This window comes from Oenanthe melanoleuca, chromosome Z (genome assembly GCF_029582105.1).
Source record: "Oenanthe melanoleuca isolate GR-GAL-2019-014 chromosome Z, OMel1.0, whole genome shotgun sequence".
Taxonomy (NCBI): domain Eukaryota; kingdom Metazoa; phylum Chordata; class Aves; order Passeriformes; family Muscicapidae; genus Oenanthe; species Oenanthe melanoleuca.
Window position 1 is genome coordinate 64052782 of NC_079362.1, and position 21093 is coordinate 64073874.

Consider the following 21093-nt stretch of genomic DNA (forward strand, 5'->3'; position numbering starts at 1 on the left):
GTTGTTGATTCATTTGTTAATTTTTCTTTACAGAAAACATCATTTTAGCTGTTAAACTTTGAGGACTGTGTTCTGGAATCAGGATAGTAGGCCATTAATTCCCTGGTTTATTTAGTTTGAGCTAATGTGTTGCTTCAAAGTTTGGTCCTGCTCTGAATAATGAAGGAGGAAAGCCTGCATATCTCTGATAATATGAGCTAATGCTGCTCAAAGTCTGGTAGTGTTGCTGCATTAAAGGAAATAACAAAATTGAAGCTTAGAAAAATATGAATCCCACATATTGAACTATTTCCCTTTGATTACACATTCATTTGTAGGAACTTACTGCGATGTTAGATGTGTATTTCAGAAAGTAAATTGTCTTTCTGCGATGTGCCCATGACAATTCATCAGTGAAGATGATGGGACAACAGAATTGCAAGTGCTCTAATGCCTGGCTTGCTCTGGAATCTATCTCCTATTTACTCCAGAGAAGTCAGAAATCTGTAGGGTCTTAGTATTTGTTTTTTGAACTGAAAAAAAGAAGACTTGACACTGGTTTTTTTAATAGTTTATTCAGGTAGCTGTTGTCCTATGTTTGGTTTGGTTTTCTTTTTCCCCTTTCATATTACTATTATGCACTACTTGGTTTTGCTGGAAGTGTGTTTCTGTAGTTTGCTAAGTTTCGGTGTAAAGTAACTCTTGTTCAAAACTGTATTTGTTTGTTTTTTCCACCCAGGGAAGAGCATGTCACTAAAGTGTCTTCTGCTTGTTTCTGCATTGCTGAGTCTAGTTTCTTCCTGTCACGGTCACTAAGTTACAGTTTTTTAAATTGTGTTTATTTTTGCATTCATGCATGTGTAATTTCCACATCTGGTATATCGTTGTATTAATCTTGTTTGACACCATGAAAATTGGTAATGTATTGGTGTTATGTGGGTATTAGTCATGTTGATACCATGTCAGGATTTACCTTCTTCCAGTGTGTGTACTTAGATGTTGAATTCTGTCCTTTGTAATGTTTTGTTATGTATAATAAGTTTGGACTAAAACTTTCTTTTTCTCAAATGCTAACAATCTTGGGAGCTTAACCACTCAAAAAAAAGTCCAAAAAACTCTATAGGTCTTCACATGCACTCCATCCCCAGCCTTAAAAGCTTGAAAGTGGAAATTAATTGAAAGAGTTAATATTGGTTGCTTGGTTTTGTAGGGGTTTTTTGTTAACTGAATCTTATTTACAGGTCTTCCATCAGGTGCAAGTGATGTTGTCAAAAGCCCTTTTCAGATGCTGCGCCAACAGATCAGTCTCACAGAAATAATGAATACCAGCCGTTCAGATGCCTGTCAGTTCTTAGAAGGTACAGAGGACACAGGGCTCCAGGAGCACACAGATGAGAACTGTCTTTACTGTGTCTGCGTTCAGATTCTGGGTTATCAGCCTAACACCAAAGTGAGCTCTTCCTATAATCGTGCAGGTTAGTGTTCCCTGTGGAGAAATGTGATAAAACTGAGTGAGCATACTGGCTTTTATTCATCTTTAAACAATCTGCAAAAGTTTTTATTTAACTGACTATTGACCTTAAAATTACTTCTCTGATAAGCTCATTGTGCCAGTAGTGGTATTGCTATGGTAATTTCCAGCTTTTTGTTTTTAGTGTTAGAAGTAGGTGCCTGCGTGTTTCTTTAAATATTCCTAAAAGCATGTCAAAATAAAACATTTTAAATGTTATTTTGTACTTAAAATGCTTGTTCTGAAAACTGACACTTGCTGTTCAACTGATGAAAAGTCTGACATCAAATCAAGTCTGTGCTGTAAAATGCGGAGAAGGAAATCCGTGGAGTTTGTTGAAGCTGAGCTGTAATTTCTAGGAGTCATGTTCTCTCATATTTTGAGATTCAGATGAGATTTGGAGTTGTTTTTTCTAACCTTCTCTGCAGAGATTGCAGTTACATGCCTTTTGTCAATTCTTGTGATGGAAAGATAATCTAGTATTGCATGCTTAGTAGGAATCCTCACTGTTTTACGACACTGTTAGACATGTATTAGTAGCAGTGTTGGCAAAGGGAGTAATGCACAAATGTGAGGAATAGCTCAAAGAGTGAGCTGGAGGTTGAGTTCAGTAGCAAGAAGGGGTGGCAAATAAAATCTCAGCTATTGTTACATGTGCAGCAGAGCATGGCTCTTGCCAGAGCTCTTCCTGCAAACACCTGTGACAGTTGTGTGAACAAAAAAAAGTCTGCACATGTAAGAGCATCTCTATTGTGTTACATAAAATAGATATCTCAGTAACAGTACTATGTGTGGCGACTTCTTAGGCTTCCATTAGTGTCTGGAAAAGACTCCATTCAGGTATTTAAGAATTTTTTTTAAAAGTCAGTTTTGGTAGAGTTTGAGTATGATTTGTCCAGAATCCACCATCTAGTTTTGGGCTGACTTGTGCGTAGTATGTAGTGCATCAGTATCTTGCATGTTTGCCATTGTTGAAAAATAATGAAAGCATGTGAATTGAGGAAAAGTGTGAATAACAAAGGTACAACATCTTGTTAATGTCAGATTTTTCAGACATTCCATATACTGACTGGTGTGGGCAGACCATTCACAATCACTTAGATGTGCATTCCTCCAAATTTTCTGGAATTTCAGGCTGTAGTGATGCAGTATCCCATGGTTCAGCCAGCAGCACCAAGAGTACAGAGCTTGTATTAGGTAAGTTTGAAAGCCTTATGATTATTAGAGACTATCACTAATAAAGTATATTTTAGGCTTTGTGAAAAAATTATGTTTCACTTATGTACACTACAACTCTAATTAGTGCTCTATATTAGACAAAAAAAACAACCAAACAAATCTGAATAAAAACATCATCCCTTTCCAGGTGAGAGAATATAGTACTGAACTCTTCCCCCTCTGCTATACAGCATTTCTACAGATTATTCAATACCTGACATTACAAGCAAATCAATTGCCTTTTTTTTCCACAGATGTTAATTTTTTTAAAAAGTCCAAGAATTACTGAATTACTGTAAAGAGGGTTTTTTTTATATACCTTTGTATTATATTTTGAATTATGATGATTTGTTATGAAGTAGCTCATTTTTAAATTCTCCACTATATGATAAAAGGTCATCCAGTTTGCAACATGAATTAGGGTAACAGTACCACTGTAACTTTATCTTGCGGGTTTTTCTTTTAAATGATAGAAATATCTTTGAAAAGGTAAATAGTAGTGTTCTAACTTCACTAGAAATATTTTTGATAGCTCAGAATACATATGTAAATATGTGTGTTCGTGTGAGTATGGAATGCATAAACAGACTAACAGCATAAGATTAGCTCAAAGACAATTCTGTTTAAATCCACACTGTTTTATTTGTTTTTCCAGGAGTAAAGTCAATCCCAGATGACACACCAGTGTGCCGGATACTTCTACGGAAAGAGGTCTTACGTTTAGTTATCAATTTGAGCAGTTCAGTAGGAACGAAGGGCCATGAAACTGGGCTTCTGACGTAAGTTCAGTACATTACAGATGCTTTAGCAGCACTTAGTCATAAGTATTCTCTTAAAGTTTCAGGGACAGTGAATAATCTCACTTCCCAGAAGTAAGAATGTAATGTAGAAGCTAAACAAATAATCTTAACTTTTTTGGTCTGTGTTTAATATTCTACTCTTAACCAAGCTTTTTAAAATCACTAATTCAACTGTAGTGATTACATACCTAGGGTAGTATGTATCTTCAAAAAAAGAAACTAATATTTTTTTATTTTGCTGAATAATAGATGAGTACAATAACAAACTGAAAGTGATTTCTTGAGAAACTCAGCTAGTGGCATTGGAAACTGACAACTGTTAAAAGAAAATGGAGAAATGTGTGTGGTTTAGTTTCAAAAATGCTTACGGGTTTAAAAGATTAGTTTAATGTTTTCCCATATTTTTGTGACTGCTGTATATGTGGATGCTAATTATTTGATACACTGTTCTCTTTCTAAGTCTGTTATTTTAAGCCTAGGCAATCACAGTAATTCTGTACATCTTACAAGTTGTATATTCTGTTTCATCTCATTAGTGTAGACTTCTTTCAGTTTTGTAGAAAGTAATGCTGTCTGTTGTGATTTTCTTGCTTTGTCAGTTCTAGGATTTATAATGCCTATTACTGAAGGATTAATTATGACAATCTTATTGAAAAGTTTGGAGTTTTTTTAATACAATGGAATTATGTTCAAGGCTTAAAAAATGTTGTTTATTCTCTTGTTCAGAATTAAGGAGAAGTATCCCCAAGCGTTTGATGATATATGCCTTTACTCTGAGGTGTCCTACTTGCTAGCACATTGTACATTTCGACTTCCATCCCGAAGGTTCATTCAGGAGCTGTTTCAAGATGTTCAGTTCTTGCAGGTAAGTGGAGGGTGCACAAGCACTGAATGTACCAAAATGGCTGGCTAGGTGCAGGTTCCATGTCCTGCATAGTCAGGTAGGTACATCCTAAAGGAAAATAGTTTGTGATTTCTCCTGAGTAAAATCTCTAGCAATATTAATACTCCATCCTTTCCTTTTAGATGCATGAGGAAGCAGAGGCTATTTTGGCAACCCCAACAAAACAGCCTGTAATCGATGCATCAGCTGAGTCCTGACCTCTGCTCAGGCCATGCTCTGCTTCAAAATGCTCAGACAACCTCCCACTGACTGGATAAAAAGTTCGGAACATCATCTTCGAAACCTTCCAGAAGCTACTGGTACCTGAAGACTGAACTGAAAACATTTTCCTCCTCAACCAATTACTGGCACAGTGATTTGAGCCCTTTGGGGATTTATTAGACGTTACCATAGTTTTAATAATAGTAATTACCAGTATATGCAAGAGCCAAGCACTGAACACCTCCACAAGTTTTCATTTCATTTTCTACCATAAATTACGATGAAATAGGACAACTTGCAGAGACATTTTTAATTGACTTCCAATTCTGTTCCAGAGAAGCAGAATGATGCCTTGCTTTTTAAACCCTGGATACCAGGAATCAGAGAGATGGGGGTGCATTCCACTGACAGCAATGGGGAGCCTTGCTGTAGTTGTGGGCACCAGGGGATTAATGTTAGCCCTTCTCTGTTGATTTTTGTACTGTTTATAACACTACTTTGGGGATTTGTAACTTCAGACAGAAAGAAATGAATCTGAGGTTTCATTAAGTTATTTTAATATTGCTATAGTTGTAAGACGTTTTATTAGCAGTCTCTTCGATTTCATTGCATTTACATACATGTATCTTATCTGAACCAGTTAAGGATTTTCACTACAATTTGATTTTCGAAACAAGTAATTTAAAACTTAAAATGCTGTAATAGATTGTTTTCCCTAGATACTATGCATGTGTTTGCAGTTTCTACACTCATGCTCATATAGTACAAATGTGGGTTTTACTCAACTACAATCCTTTAAAAAGCATGATTTGTATCAGATAAGCAAATATTGTATAAACTGAACTTGAAGACATTTAATCATTGCAAGTTTTGTGAGGAGACTTAAGTGTGAGTGTTTTCCAAGTTCCACAGAAACAGCTTTTTATAAAAACAAAGATTTAGTTGAATTTTCAATGGATTAGCGATCAAGCATCAGATAGTACTAATAATTGTAGTGAAAAGCCTTAAGTAACAAATTTTGGAGCAGCCGTACTTATAATTTTATACTGGTATTCAAGACTTGTTGCAAAAGTTAAATGATACAGTGACTGGTAATGATTGAAGTAGTTGCCTCTATCCTGTTACTAGTGCCGTTTCTAAACTAGTAAGTGCAAGCTAAAGAAAAAAAAAGTAGGAATCCCTGTCACTTTTATCATGGATCTAAAGATTCAGAAGCCTTTATATAAAGGTAGTATAAATATATGCAAATGTGTATATACAGTAGCATGGCCACCTTTGTTAGAATGCCTGTAATAGAAGGGATTACCCTTTGATTTTGATATAGGTGAATAATTCAGCTGGACTGTACTAAGTAGAACGTATTTTTATCCATTCACTCCTACCATTTTTTATAATTGTCAGATTAATACTTAAGTGAAATTTATCCTGATGCTCATATCTCTGTTCTTACTAGCTATGCTACTGGAGATTTCAATAAGTAGTCCTGTGAACAGTAACACACAACTCCTAGTGAAACGTAGAATTTATTTGTTCTTATTGGAAATTTCATCATGCCACATAAGCACTGCTTTGCAGCTATCACTTCACTGAACTCTTACGTGCACTGCATACCATCAGGTTCTGGTAAAGCAGACTGTAAGTTGCTGCTCATAGTCAAATTTAGTTCCTAGGATTATCTTTCATGAGTTCCCACTGAAAGGAGCAAAAAGAAACTGATTGAACTCTTCTATGGTCATTGACACAAATAATACATCTGTGTGGCAAGACACAGATGTGTTTAGAAAACACACCACACCAGTAACTATTAGACTTCTGGTCATAAGAAATAAATGCTTCTGTAAAACCAAAATGTCAATCACAGTAGACCAAATAGTGGTATAAACTCCAAAGGAAAATAATGTAGTTTTCCCACAAATGGGGATAGCGTATGTTATACAGTAGTTTCAAACACTACCTCAGTTAGGCTAGAGTAGAAGAGATTTGTTTTAATAACTAAATGGGGTTACATCGAACAACTCCATGTTATTTTTCTGCAGTTAAGGCAAAATAAACAAGTTTTATCACCTGTATTTAAAAAACCCACCTCTGTTCATTTGTTAAGTTTAACCCATAGCACTTAATGTAAAGCATCATAGGAAGGCCTCTGATTATAGAAAGATAAGCAAATATACTTTTGAAAGAATCTCCATCCTGAAATGCTCATGTGTTCTGAATAACGCGCTTGTGTGGGGATCCATGACAACAGAAACTTGACATAAAAATTATGGCTGCAAATTCAGTTATAAAGCGTGATTTTTCTTCTGAAAGTGTATGAGTGTCAGTAGATTTCAACAAGTATGCATCAAGGATGTTAAGTCTGTATTGTACATAACATACATTTCTAGAAAATTAATTTACACACTGACATTAAGCTCACATTGATGTTTCACTTTAATTGGCAGATGAAGGGGATACTGTTATTGAAGGAAATTAATATTGGCTTAGTTATAAACTGTGAATTTTATAGTTCTCTTTTTTTTTTTAAATGTCCCTTTCAAAGTCCTTATTTTGGGGTTTTATTTGTATCATGATAAAACTTTGAAAGAAAGCTGTAGTAAATAATGATTGTGCTTACATTAGCCCTAATAAAAAATCTCTTCCACTTCTCCTAGGGAAGCTGACAGACCACCCACTTTTTATATTTCCAGTCTGAGTGATTGGTGATACTGCTCAATAAATGGTACCGTGTGTAGCATTCCCTTACACAAATGCAGTTCGGTTGCTGTGGCAGAGAAACCTCCTCAAGGATTCAGCTTGCTCACACAGCTCAGAGGCGGGAGTCACTCCAGGAGGGAGGGGCTGCTTGTGAACCAGTCACAATTAGCATCAGCTCCTGATTCTCTTGGTCTGCCCTTGCAGGAAAGGGGAGCCCTTTCCAGAGAGCAGAGCTGACTGACAGGCAGCCAGGCACCTCCATGAGGGGTTGGTCCTCTCCATGGAGGGAAGGAGGACGAGGCTGGGGGCTGAGCGTCTCCTTTCAGAGAAGAACTTTTCACCTCTCTGAAAATCAGAAATGCAGAACACTCACAGCTGTTGGGGATATCACTTGGAGCTGGAGATGATCAGGCTTTGAAGTTCCCAACATGTATGTGGGGCCTCTGGCATGTTGTGCATGAAACAGTTGCTTTTCCTCATCTGACAGCTCTTACTCTACTGACATCTGACAGACATACCCTAAATGCGGTCTCTTTGCAGGGTGGTGGTGGTTTTTCCCCAAGTGGAGTCCTAAACAACTCACTAGTTTCTGGTGCAGTGGCTCAGCACACTGAGGTAAGCTGCTCTTATAAACATGTATAAGGCACCTGTGAGAATCCTGTTTGTCTTTCTGATTACACTTTCAAACATACATAGTGGTCTGAAAAGAGCATTGTGGTTTGCAGCGATTCTGAAAACAAAACCAAAGCGCCTCTCCTAGGTGCCTGAAGAGTAAGGTAGCTGTGCAAGAAACAGACTGTAACCAAAACCTAGTGAGGGATGGAAGAATTGCTGCTTTTTAGTCTGTGCCTTGGACTTGTTTGTCAGTTTGGGCAGCAGGAAGCTGGCTAAGCCTGTCAGTGAACATGAACTCAGGTGCAGCAATCACAGTGGAAGAATTCTCACCAGGATCTGATGTCCTGCCCACCTCCCCAGAATTCTGCTGCTCTGAGCAGCACTGGGGCCACTTGAAAACAGGTCCAGCAACTTTTTGGTTTTTTTTTAAATCACACTTCTATTACTGTGTGCTTACAAAAGGTATACAATGTGAGAGGAAAATCTTAAAACTGTCAAAGACTTTTTGAGGACACACTAGAAACCGTGCTGTTATTTTTCTGGAGGTCTCCAATCTCCTAGGCTTTTGTTTAACTCCCATTGCTGGTTCCTTGGATAGTTTTGTTTTCAACAGATTTATAGTCATTAAAGAATGTGGATTTTCTTTGGGTTATTTTTGTAGAGTAAATGGACAGCAATGCCACAACATGCAGAAATTGCACATTTTGCTTGAGTTGCTTTTAAAAATACACTATTTTATTTACAATAATTTAATTTATGCCAAAAATTGTAATGTCATTTTGCCACTAAATAGAGTGTTACAGCACAGGATGCTGTGTCTAAAGGGGAAAAAGGCTTTACACTTTGTAAATCTAATTGAAAAATTATTCTAATACTGGGCTGTCAGCATCCCTAACACTGCTACAAGAGATTATCTAAATTCATCTTTCTGATCTAAGGGATCAAGAAAAATCTCAGTACTTACTCTCCCTGTTCTGTGTGGTCTTTTTTTTGTTTAGTAATACGCTGCTACATGTTTGGAGGTTCTAGTGTTTGTAGGTCACTGAACAGACATTGAAATCTGATTTATATTGTATACCTGTAACATAGAAAGAAAAAGTATTTATATATTTTACGTAAGAATATTGCATTGAGCTGTGTGTAATTTAAACAGAGGCTTGTCCCAAAATGGTATTGCCCACTTTGATTTTTTTTTTGTTTTTCTTTTTTCTTTTTTTTTTTTTGTATACTGTGTACAGTTCATGTCAATGAGCATTAAAGGCCTCCTAAACGTAGTCTTATCAAAGGGATGCGTTGTTAATAAAATGTACTTAAACTTCTTATAGTGGTTCTGGTCTCCTATGTACCTCTCAGCATTAGAAAGAGGTTGGAATGCAATTTATATTTGTAACTTACTAGTTAACTAGAACAATCAAAAGCTTCCCAAATAAATTTTTTTTTTGCAAAAATATATTTTACATTAATTCTTTATAAGATACAGAGACTCTTTAATAGTTCACACATAATTTTTATTTTAAAAATTTAACATACTGAGAATGATTTTCTATTATGTGATAGTTTAATTAGTAGCATATCAGCAACAGCTGTGAAAGTTGCATTATGAACAAAAAAAGAGGATTACAGTTCTGAACTCATTCAACCATTAATGCAAGACAGATGTTTTAATACATAAAAATTATACACAGTTCTCCACATATGCCAAAATACTTCTCTAATCTTCAGTTCTGGTGCCCAGACTGTGCCCTTTGACTGGCACAGAGGCATTATCCTTCCTGGAATCCTCCATTTGTGTGCTTTTCATGCACAAGAGGTTTCACAAAGCACCACCCATTACAGCCAGGAAGCAGAAGCACTTACAGGGAAAGAGGAGCCGGCTTCTCCTTCCCTCACTCAGCAATCTGGAATGTGGTCAATGTGTCACTGCATCCAGATAATGGAATTTCATCAGAGTGGGATATCCCTGGGACTGACCAGGAGACTGAGAGGTGGGAGCTCAGCCACCCCAACTGGCTGAACCCACAAACCCCTTGATTCACTTCCTGGAGGGAATTGCAGCAGCCAGGCCTCAGTGACAGCAGCTTTTTCAGTGCAGGGACTTGTGCCTGGTTTCAGCTGTCCACCTGACATGAGGAACTGCAGCAATGTCAAAATTTAAAATGCTTTCTGCAATACTCTGATTTCTTTGACTGACATTTATATCTGAATTCCATAGTACGTAACTCTTAATTTAGGATAACTTTTCAACATTTCAGATTAAAGACACCTTTTTCTGAAATGTAGAGCTCAGAAGTTTTGTATTAATTGTGACAAAGCAGCTCTCTTACATTTATTGGCCTTTTTTCCAACAGTAAAGCTTTTAAGCTACACAAGTACGTACAATGTGATGAAGCACTCTGGAGAAGCCTGTGGTCTCAGGCTTTCACATGCATTGTTACTCAAAGCAGAGGTTAAGATAAAGGGAGGAACTTTCCTTGGGATGTATCCATTAAATAGCATCAGCCTTCTACCTTACCCTCACTGTTCTCTTGCCCTTCAGCAGAAGGAGCCCAGCTGTGTTTCCTTAGCTGCCTGGAGGCTGAAAGGAAGGACCATGCTGCATTCTCTCCTCTCCTCTCCTTCTCAAGTCTGTGAGCCACCTGCACCTGTGCACAGCACACAGATGGACGTGGCATGGTGTGGACTGAACGTCTCCAACCACATCTGCCCACATCTGTGTCTGTATGTTTGTACCTCCCCTTTTCCTGGCTAAAGACTTCTCCCTTTGTTTGCAGTCAGTGCTTGTCTCACAGGCTGTGCAAGGTTTTACTGGTTTTCCTGTTGCAAAACAGCTTGTGACATTACAACAGTATCTGTAAGCAACAGTATAAAAACTAGATGTGGTTCAGTATCAGATCTCACTTTGTCTGCAGCTGCTTAGTTCCTAGGAGTGTGATTAGCTAGTGAAACAGGGAAGACAAGTAACTGCATTTTACAAAACTAGCTGAACATCAAGTTGTCTGACAGCCTTCATTTGTTTCATCTTTGAGAATCAATTATGCTGTGCTCTTAAGTTAAAACCATCTCTTTGTGACAGATTCCAGACAGCATAAGGAGGCAAAACCAAAGGGTTCCTTGTGCACTGAGGTAAATTTGTTCAGACTTTCAGCTACAATTCCAACTGTACTGCTTCATTACAAATTAACCATTTCCTGAAATCAAAATGAAAGGCCAAATTCACTGCTGCCTACTGTAGGAATTCTGAGCGTTACTTGGTGTCACTGAGTGTTATTTTTTTTGTTTTGTTTTTATAACACATGCAAAACTAGTGTTGAGAGATTTAGATTTATGCAGCCTGAATAGGATGTTCTTCACAAATGTGATTCATACACCTGTGATTATGACCAGCCTGTCTGTTGGTTGGCTGGTTGGCTGGTTGGCAGGTTGGGGCTTGCTGTGGAAGTACAGGGGTCAATGCCAAAAGTTCAGCTCATGTGCACAAGCGGAGAGACCATGCCATGTGGCACCACCCCTGTCCTTGTGGAAAATTAACTCCTTTCCACCTAAATCCCTACATCTCTTCAATGCATAGTTAAGATGATTTTAAAAGGTCTTTAGGCAGAGAAGGTGTAAGTATGAGGATCCCCAGTTACAAGAAATGGAAGCAGGGTCTTCCCTATAAAAACCTGTTTTCTGTGCTCTTTAACATGTCAAGTGTAGTTGTGACACAAGTGAAGTAAAAGCAGTATGATCACAGGATTTGGGTGGTTTGGGCAGCACTCCTAGGGAAGTCAAAGTTTTTTTGAATCTAGGAACAAGCGACACTGTGTGCAGGTAACAGTTCTATGATGATTCCTTACATCATTGGAGAATATACAAGCCAGCCCCCAGACTGACTGGGCTGGGTAATGCTCCATGCCCAGCAGCACAGTACCCATTGGCTGGAGTGGCCAGAGTACACAGAACACTGCAAGAGAAATACACTCCTTGAGCAGCACAATCTTCCCTCTTGTTTTATTTGCTCCTCTACTTTATGAATAGTTTTAATCTCTGCAAAAATAAAGCAGTTCTCTGCATCAGCCAGTGAAAGATTGCTGTGATGTAACTTTCTGCATAATACAGGCCACAAAACAGCCTATAAACGTCATTTAATGCCTGTAAGTTGTAGTAGAACCATAACACACATAATTCCTGTGCAAATCAGTACTCAAAACTAGTCCAGAACAGCTTTGCCGTATTAATGGCAGTCAGGCAGCTGGGCTTGTGAGAACCCTAATCAAAAGAAGTTGTGGTTTGAGAAATTCTCATTTATAGTGTGTAGCCAAACATTGGTTGGACCCACTGGAGGGTAGAACATCAAAACCTCTCACCCGGGCAGTGCACGTCTGCTTGTGAGATGTATCTCAGATTGTTCTTTCTCTCAGCTATTTCTCTGGTGGTTGAGGCTGCATCCTCATGAAAAATATCTAAATAGCATTGTGGCTGGTACAGCATCACTGCATGATTTGTCTTGCCTGCTTCCAGTGTCTCCGGTATATGGCAGGGATCAGATTCAGCCTCAAGCGGAGAAGAATAAGCAAAATTCTCAAAACAAGTACGAGTTTGAGGTGTAGGTGGAAAGTCTCTCACTACATTTTCACTAGGGTAAATCCAGGATTTGTGATCATCAATCTTATCTTCACTTGGTGTTGATGATAACGAGCTCCAGGTAACAGGATGCAATTTCTGAGCTTCAGCATCACTCTCCACTGCTAGCACATCAGGAAGGCAGTCATTTATCTTCAGCACTTTCTCAGAATCAACCTGCAAGAGAAGCATTAAGCAAAAAATTACTCAATGAAAGAAGCCCAGAGTAGAATGAGGAGAGTGATTAAGAAATTATAATATTCCTCAGGGTTTTTTTAGTTTGCACTTTTCAAATAAATGAATTTGAAGGAAACCTTACACTGAGGTTATTCAATGGAAGCTGTATTTTATGTGAAATGTATCAGACTATTTAGAGATTTCTGTTTTAAGTAAACTCACAATGATTATATTTGAGGAAGGAACCACATCCCTCTACTCTAAAGACGTTGCCAGGTTTTTTATGCATTCTGATTTTAGTTTGAGGCAGAAGCAACTGGAAGACAGCAGCAGTGGCTGTTAGGTGTACTTCACTCCTCGACCACCAGCCCCACAAGTGCTGGGGCAAAGGCTTTGGAGCCTCTTGCACACAGCACAGAAGCAGCAGCTCCCAGTTCCCAAGGGCTACAGAAGAAGCTGAATATTTTGCCAATCCTGTTCTTCCAGCCAGGCCTGGCAGAACCCCCTGCATCCTCCCAGGTCCAGCAAGTGCACGGCCCTGCAGTGTCCTCCCAAGGGAACTGGGGCAGACACAGCTCATGGGCTGCAGGGAAATCCATATCCTCTGGGCTGCTGAGTTCAGACAGTGCAGGGGTTTGAACAGCAACAGTGGAGGAATCACCTGCTGATCAAAAGATTTCCTTTATTCTCCAGTTGTGCATTTTCTTTTTGCAGTAACAGACTATAATATAAGCTGGTTATTGCAGAGTCATATGAATATCAAAGGGAGAGTTTTCTATTAAATGATAATATTAAACTGTGTTAATCTGTGTATAATGATTAAATGTAGTCAACACAAAAATTGTCAAGAAGTAAATTTTAAAATTAAGTCAACACAAGAATAGTTTTTCTTTTTTAAATCTACTAAGCAAAGAATGGACAAATTAAAAACTCCAGATTTTCAGTGATCTTACCTTAAACTCTTTGAATGACAGCACTTTGCTCTCATTAGGACTAGGTATTACAGGGCAGCAGGACTCCTTCACCCTGGAAATAGACCAAAACAAATGACGTTTTTGTTTTCTTATCAAAGCATGCTCTACCAGCAGAAGCCACCCACAGATCTGTACAGATACAGCAACAGATGACCAGTGTCTCAGAAACACCACAAGCCAAGTACTTAAAACATCTACACAGACAGCCAAAGGAAGAAATGAATGAGGCTTTGCAATGGCTGGAAGCAACAAACTGCAGCATTGGTTTGTGAAGAACTAGTTTAGTTATATTCTCTGTCTACAACAGAAATATGCATTACAACTTACCACTTCATCTTCCAGTGGCATATAGCTGCTACTAGGGTTGGAAGTATCACTACCAGGAATACAAAGTACAGTATGTTTGCTGTGGAAGAAAATTACTTTTTAAAAAAGGGGTTGTTTTTTTTTGTATTTTTTTTTAACTTCTCACATGTTAAAGTCAATATAGCTTGAGTTTCTGGGGCAAAAATAACATCATGTCTGCATGCGATGCCTGCCACTAACTCAGCAGTAAAACCCTGTGGGTCCATGGCTGCAAGGTAGCTTGGCTGGAAGTTCTGGGATACCTCTGTAAACCTTTAGATCTTGATTCCCTTTACCAGAATGGAATTATAACTAGATTGCTTTTTATTTGCCCTCATATTGGCACCTTAGATGTAAGAGTAATGTACAGAAGTTAAGGCAAGGATAACCTCACTTTAATATTTTTTTAGGTTTTTCTCTCAGACCTACAGATGAGACAGGTTTTTATTGTGAGACATGAACAACATCTGTACTTCCATTTTGGACTGGCTATAGCAAGAAAAACACTACACAAGTGTTCAAGTCTCCTAGGATTTATGCTGATATACAGGGATCTCAGTATTTCCTTCTAGCTAGAAGACAGTCTTGGGCTATGCTGTTCACAAACAGCTGAGGCTGCAGGTGGGCTGAGGGGAGCACTGGTTAGTGCCTGCCTGTGTATCACACACCACAGGAGGGAATGGACACATTATATTCTCCTTGCATCTCTTTAGGGTTAACTAAGCCCTTGTTTTTATTCTCTGCTTGTCTGGCTGACGGGAGCTAGAACTTGTGTGTTAGAAGCAAAACTGGGCCTGTGAGGGTGCCATGATGATCAGACACTAACCCAAAATATGGAGTCTCCTTGCATAAGGCAATGCTCCCCTCTTTCCCATCCCTTCTGCTTCATCTCCAACCCCAACAAGTCTTTCAAAACCTCTAGTTTGATCCAGGCACCTCTAGTTTCACAGCCATGCTGACTGGTATTTTCAGGGGACAAAGTTATGGGCAAGTGATTTCCTCTTCTGCTTTGTGATCAAATCTGCCCAGTTAGCAAACTACTGTGACCATGCCAACAACCCTTCTGTATTGGCTTATGAAGGAGTGAACTTGGCAATGGTTTTAAAGACTAATGAGAGTAAGAATCAACATTAGAAGTTCAAGACTCCTTACAGGAATTACCTGCACACAAGTCTGTAGGTTTTCCTACATCAGAAAACCAGTTAAGTCCAAATACAATTCTGCAATGAGTTCTAACAAACAGACTCACTAAGCATGCAAATGTGCACATATTGAGCTATTTCCCAGAAGGATATAAAACTTAAACAAGGATGTGAATTAGGCTTGTTTTAAACTTTAGAAAAAATCCTTTCTACTTAGAAGTATCAAAATGCCATGTTGTTATGCTTGTATCATTTCTCAGTTGGATTCTTTCTTAAGTGAATGTTGCATTGAATTAAATGTTTTCCCCTAAGAAAGGAAGATTATTAAAACATTTTAAATCATCTCATCCTTTTGCTAAAGCACATTATTCACAGCCAGTACTCACAGTTATATGGTGTATCTATGTATCTAAAGTAAACAATGGGTGTCTCTCCTCCACCTGTAAATGCTTTAACTGCTATTTTGTATTTTGTGTTTGGCATCAGGTGTTTCACGGTGTATCTCTTTTCTTCTGGGTTTTCAATTGTGTATTTACATAGCTCTGATTCATCTAAAACAAAACAAAACAGATAAGATAGAATAATGGGATCACAGAATGCTCTGGGTTAGTAGGGACCCTAAGGATCAGCTAGGTCCATCTCCCCTGCTATGGACAGGGACACCTTCCACTAGACCAGGTTACTCAGCCCCATCCAGCCTGGCCTTGCACACTGCCAAACATGGGGCACCCACAGCATCTCTGGGCAGCCTGTTCCAGAGCCTCACTACCCTCACAGTAAATCTTCTCCTAATAGCTAATCTAAACCTATACTCTTTCAGTTTAAAACCATTACCACTTGTCCTATGGCCCTGGTAAAAAGTCTCTCTCCATCTTTTTTAAAAAGCCCCCTGTTAGGTTCTGAAAGGTTGCAATAAGTTGTCCCCAAAATATTACAAAACTAGTTAACTGAAATAACAAAACATTTGCAATCTGCCTTGTTTGTAATTTGCTCACTTTCTTCTGGGAAGGATGATGCATCCTGACTCACTGCCACTGGGCTGAACTTAGATCCCTTCTAACTGGACTGCCCACAGCATTGCCCTCCTCTGGCAGACCTAACAACTTGTTGTCAAAGACTGAATCTTGCTTAATTTTAATTTCTTTTTCGTCAAACATTGTACCAGAATGATTTGAGTTTTTCCATTTCTTTTTTTTTTTACCAGAATCCTATAGTCATTAAGCTTATGTCAATTTCTTTGACGATAATCAAAAGCAAGAAATCTCTGCCTAAAAAAGAGCTCTTTTGCCTCTCTATTGTGCAATTCCCAAACCCCAGGGAAAAATGGGTTAGCTTATTTCTGTTTTCAGTCACACCCCTTGTCTGCTAGCAGAAGCAGTGAAGCAGAAAATGTTTGATTTAAACTTTTTAAAGTCTAACTTGGATTTTTTACAAAATTATGGTACTTATATGGTTAGTTCAGTTCTGACAAGAACTTCTACATAAGCCTCCCTCAGTTGAAACTATGCTTTTCATCCTGGCAATAGTCTAACCAGCAGAAGAACACAGGACATGACCCAAGCAGAAGAGGCAAGGAAAAAAAAAAAAAATATATATATATTCTTTTAACATATTGGAAATGTCTGAAAAATTATAATGGAGCAAAGTCATCTGGAGCAGTTTTGCATGTGGAGCAGAAAGGTCTGATATATATTTCTGGTTTTGTGCCACTTCACAGCTCAGTTCTGCTGAAGGAACTCCACTGCAGAGCACACACACAAATACTAAAAAAGAATTTACTCAGAGAATTTAAACAGTGCTCCAGTTTTGAAGGAAATAAATTGTATCCCATCTGTTTCTAAAATACCCCAATCCCACTAAGACTAACACACTTCTTACAGCTTTTATCCAAGTAGACCACAAACAGATGTTTTTCAACATTCATGCAGAACTCACATCGCAAGACGAAGAACTCTTCCTATAGTACCAAAGGAGTCTTTTCTGGAGCTAAAAACGAGTAATAGACAACAGGAATGTGGGCTGTAAATCACTATAAATCCAGGAATCACTTCTGCCTACTAGCACTTCAAGCACAGAGAGGAACCAAAAGCAACATGTGTTGAAATCTAAAGACAGCTGAATGAACCAGCCAGACTGCCTAATGTGAACCTTCTAAGATGCTGCAATAACAAGTCTTCCACCTGTATCAATGACACAACTTTCTGTAGTAGAGAGCTCAGTTACCTGAAAGAATGTACTTTTTTGATCCTTTCAAGTTGCAGTTCCCTTGTATAGGTGAAATGTAAACATGGTAGCCTCTTACAAAACCAGTCTCTGACTCATTTGTGAGATAAGAATCCCAAGACAGTGTTACTGAATTGTAAGTCAGGTCAACTTTTCTGACAATAGGGTCAACATGAGGAGCTAGAAGAAAGGAAATTCAAGTTAAACTTGCATTTATTCTTCAAGAGTGTTTTCTCTTATCATTTGAAAATTCCACACTCCCATGTGGTGTTTATATCTTTCTTGTATTTAAAAGCTGAACAAAGCCAAAGTTCTCTACAAAAACTGCCAGCTTCACAGAGCCTTCAGGCATCCACTTAACACACAAAGTAATAACCAATAATCACAGCTTTGTTTAGCTCTCCTAATAAACAAGGGCTCTACCCGGTCACTGCACTAGCCAGATATCCTCCATGCAGGGCCTGTATGTTGATATAGAATGTTTAAATGCCTCACTGAAGATACAGAAAGAATACAAAAACCCCAATTTTATCTAGCTATAGGAGGAGGCAATTATTCTGTTTGATCAAGGCCCAAATATGTTTCCCACTTACGCAGTTCCCTGAGATAACCAATCTTCTTTTCCAGTAAGGAGGTTCTATTAGCAACAGATCCATAGATGCAGAATTTGTATCTCACACCCGGAACAAAAGCAGCTACAAAACAGTTGAACAAAAGTAGGTTATGGTTTGTCTTTCAGTGTTACTTTTATTTAATTTCTTCCTACAGTCAATAACCTGTTAGACACCATCTCTGAGTGTTATTGTGCTACTAATGCAACTGAAGGAGACAGAGGGCAAGCTAATTCTTGGTGTGCATTATGTGAATTAAACACATTCATTCTGTCTGAAAGAGAGAATTGGGAGAGGTTTATGTATATATTTTGTACCATACAGTATTCAAGGTGACTGAACAATAAACTCCAAAGGCACCAAAACGTAAGACAATTTCATTTATATTTCTGGCACAGACAAAGGCTGTGTTTTGGAAAATTTGATGCAGACACATATCCAGGTATCAGGATTCCTTATTCTTCTGACACCTCACTGACATGCACTCCCATTCACATTAAGCAAGTGCAAACCACTGAAGAAATTGATAATACTCTTCCCATTTGTTACCACACTCCCCTTCAATACATGCAGGTTTCAGTATATTTGTATGAATTGAGGTGCAGTTCTTCCTTTATTGCAATTTATCTGTGTTCAATCAAATTTTGTTCAAAGAAGTTTCATTCCAAAGTGAGCTCTCAGCTTCACAGATTCTAGGAAAACTAAATTCTTGCAGCTGTGGAAGTATATCGCAGCAACTTTCACACAGACAGAAAGGACTTAGGTCTACTGGGATGAAAAATGTGCAACTGATCCTAAGCAAGGTCTGGTGCTGAGACATGCCATTTGAGGCACACTGACACCACCAAACCTCTCACTCACTACACCATGGGTTTAAATTGCCTGAGTCTAAACTTCTGATCCATGTTACAGATAGGATAAAGCTCCCTTCTGCATCTCTCTTGCTAAATTATTTTAACTCCTTCATTAACCTCACCATCCTCCTTCAAGACGCTGCTATAAGAGGTTTTTTCTAAAATACTGTGTTGACTTGTCTAATATAGTATGCTGCCTTCCAAGGCTTAATGGTGCTGGTACATTTGTGGTGTCTAATTAATTTGGTAGGAAAAACATGATGTCATATGCCTTTGAAGAATTACACCTGCACAGCACAGAATTCAATATTCAAAATATTCAAAAAATTATTTGTGTTCTAAATTCAATCAATGTCCACAGCCTGAAGAACTGCTGCACAGTCAGAAATAATAGTTGTTTGGCTTTCACCTGAGCTGATCACAGCACTGGAAGTGTTGGGTCCAAATCTCTTCCACTGCAAATCACAAGGCTGTAGCCTGGGAAAGTTACACCAATCAATAATGTAACTGTCATATATACTTCTGGGCTCCCATGATATAAAAATGCCATCATCTGTACCATTAACCTGTCCTTCCTTAAGCTCTTCAGTGCCTAGGAATGAACAAAACAGAATCTCTTATTACTGTCCTGCATGACACTTCAGACTCATAAATGAAGATCAGTACAGTTCCTATACCAACCAATTGAAAACAACAATAAAAGAGTTGCATTCCTTCACTAAATGACATATGGGGTCTTTCACATGCTGAAAGCTGACATCTCAGAAACTATCCAGCAATTGTTACTACATATTCACCAAAAAGGAAAAAAATCAGCAGCAGAAACCTAGAGGCAGAGAGTTACAAAAGGCTAAACACACTGGCACTGGCTGCACCATAAATGCACCTACTACAGACTTGAGGCCCTAGTTTTAGGCAAAGTGTATTGTGCTCTGTGGAGACACTCTCTGCACTTAAGTTTAATAAACATACAGCTGCCACCCTCTAGGAGAAAATACAGTCATAATTTCTAGAAAGCAGTGGATGAGTTAAGAAGTAAGGTTAATTTGTTGCCCGAGATGATAAATTATGACTTCACTCAAAACAGGTAGAAACAAAACTCTAATAATGTAATTATAACTGAAAGTATTCCTACTGTTATCTGTAGCTCTAGAGATGATCAATACTGAAGGAAGTGAAAAATGAACATTGTTCTTTGCCATGATACTGATTCTGTAGGAATGGTTATCAATGAAAATCCTTGTGCTATTGTAGACTGCAGAAAAGGAGATACTTTCAGGCTTGAAGCCATCTTCTATTTTTTCCCACGTTACTTCATATGAAATAATTTTTCCATTGGCTTGAAAACCTGGTGTTTGCTGGGAGAAAAAGTTATGGAGGAAGAGAACAATAACTTAGTGAATTTTGCTGAAAAAATATGAGAGGATCATTTAGAATTTCAAATAACTAACAGGATGTTATTTCTATAAGACTATAAGCACTTGTTTCCATACATTCATACATACTGGTTGAAATGGAAATGCAGAAATCTTGGTAACGGGATCTGTCTTGTACTAATACTTAGAAAAACAGAATTGTATGTCTGAAATTCCAGGACAGCATAGCTACACCATAGCTACATGTGTTCTGAGATATTTTATATACAATCTGTTTTAGATTTGTAAAAGACAATATCATATTTAATTGCTATCAGCTGCAGAAAAATCATGGGAGAAATTTCCATCCCCTTTATAAAGGACTTTATTTTTATTTCTGTAGGGATTTCTCACCTTCCAGAACAAAGTCACATTTCGTCCCCCCAGAACTGGTGTAATTTCTCTCCATATGTCCAGTTTCCCTGATGGAGCTGCAATAAATATAGCAAAACAATAAAATGAGAATGCTCTGAATGTGGAAAGGATAGGCAGTTGAACTGCTTCCTCCCATTTGAAGAAATTCCACTCACAGCACATCATTTTTCCCATTACTCCCAGGTCTTGCCCAAACACTACCCTTTAACATAACTTTCCCTTTATTCCTTTTTCTGAATTAAAGTAAGAAAAATTTTCCCAGAAAACCTTTGCTTGCAGCCACCAGACTCTTAGTCCCACCTCTGCACCATTCCTCCTGGCCTCAAAGGGCACAGTAAATCAGTCTGTCCATCTTCCCAGTCAACTGCATTTCCCACTGCCTGCACTGGAGGGAATGTCTGAGACTAGCAGGTAGGATGGCAATTATTTGAGAAGTCTTCTTGAAGTTTGCTTA

The 21093-nt window shown here is 38.3% G+C and overlaps 2 protein-coding genes across 7 annotated transcripts in view; one reads left to right on the forward strand and one right to left on the reverse strand.

Annotated features, from left to right (window-relative positions):
- The window catches only part of RICTOR (RPTOR independent companion of MTOR complex 2), a 74457-nt gene extending 65216 nt beyond the window's left edge, over nucleotides 1–9241 (forward strand). Inside the window, exons 34-38 of the mRNA XM_056513088.1 lie at nucleotides 1221–1454; nucleotides 2534–2686; nucleotides 3363–3486; nucleotides 4234–4372; nucleotides 4534–9241. Of these exons, the coding sequence (XP_056369063.1) occupies nucleotides 1221–1454; nucleotides 2534–2686; nucleotides 3363–3486; nucleotides 4234–4372; nucleotides 4534–4608 (725 nt within the window). The 3' untranslated portion in view covers nucleotides 4609–9241. The remainder of the gene's footprint in view (nucleotides 1–1220; nucleotides 1455–2533; nucleotides 2687–3362; nucleotides 3487–4233; nucleotides 4373–4533) is intronic.
- A 2719-nt stretch (nucleotides 9242–11960) lies between these two features.
- Nucleotides 11961–21093, reverse strand: part of OSMR (oncostatin M receptor) — a 28053-nt gene continuing 18920 nt past the window's right edge. For 5 of the 6 annotated variants that reach the window (XM_056513093.1, XM_056513095.1, XM_056513090.1 and 2 more), the window contains 9 exons: nucleotides 20619–20695; nucleotides 19985–20207; nucleotides 19259–19441; nucleotides 17978–18079; nucleotides 17385–17564; nucleotides 15548–15712; nucleotides 14002–14080; nucleotides 13654–13726; nucleotides 11961–12700 (listed from right to left, as the gene is read on the reverse strand). In XM_056513093.1, coding sequence (XP_056369068.1) covers nucleotides 12254–12700; nucleotides 13654–13726; nucleotides 14002–14080; nucleotides 15548–15712; nucleotides 17385–17564; nucleotides 17978–18079; nucleotides 19259–19441; nucleotides 19985–20207; nucleotides 20619–20695 — 1529 coding nt within the window. In that variant the 3' untranslated portion in view covers nucleotides 11961–12253. Of the gene's footprint in view, nucleotides 12701–12922; nucleotides 13362–13653; nucleotides 13727–14001; nucleotides 14081–15547; nucleotides 15713–17384; nucleotides 17565–17977; nucleotides 18080–19258; nucleotides 19442–19984; nucleotides 20208–20618; nucleotides 20696–21093 lie in introns of all 6 variants that reach the window. The other variant, XM_056513091.1, reaches the window with a different exon arrangement.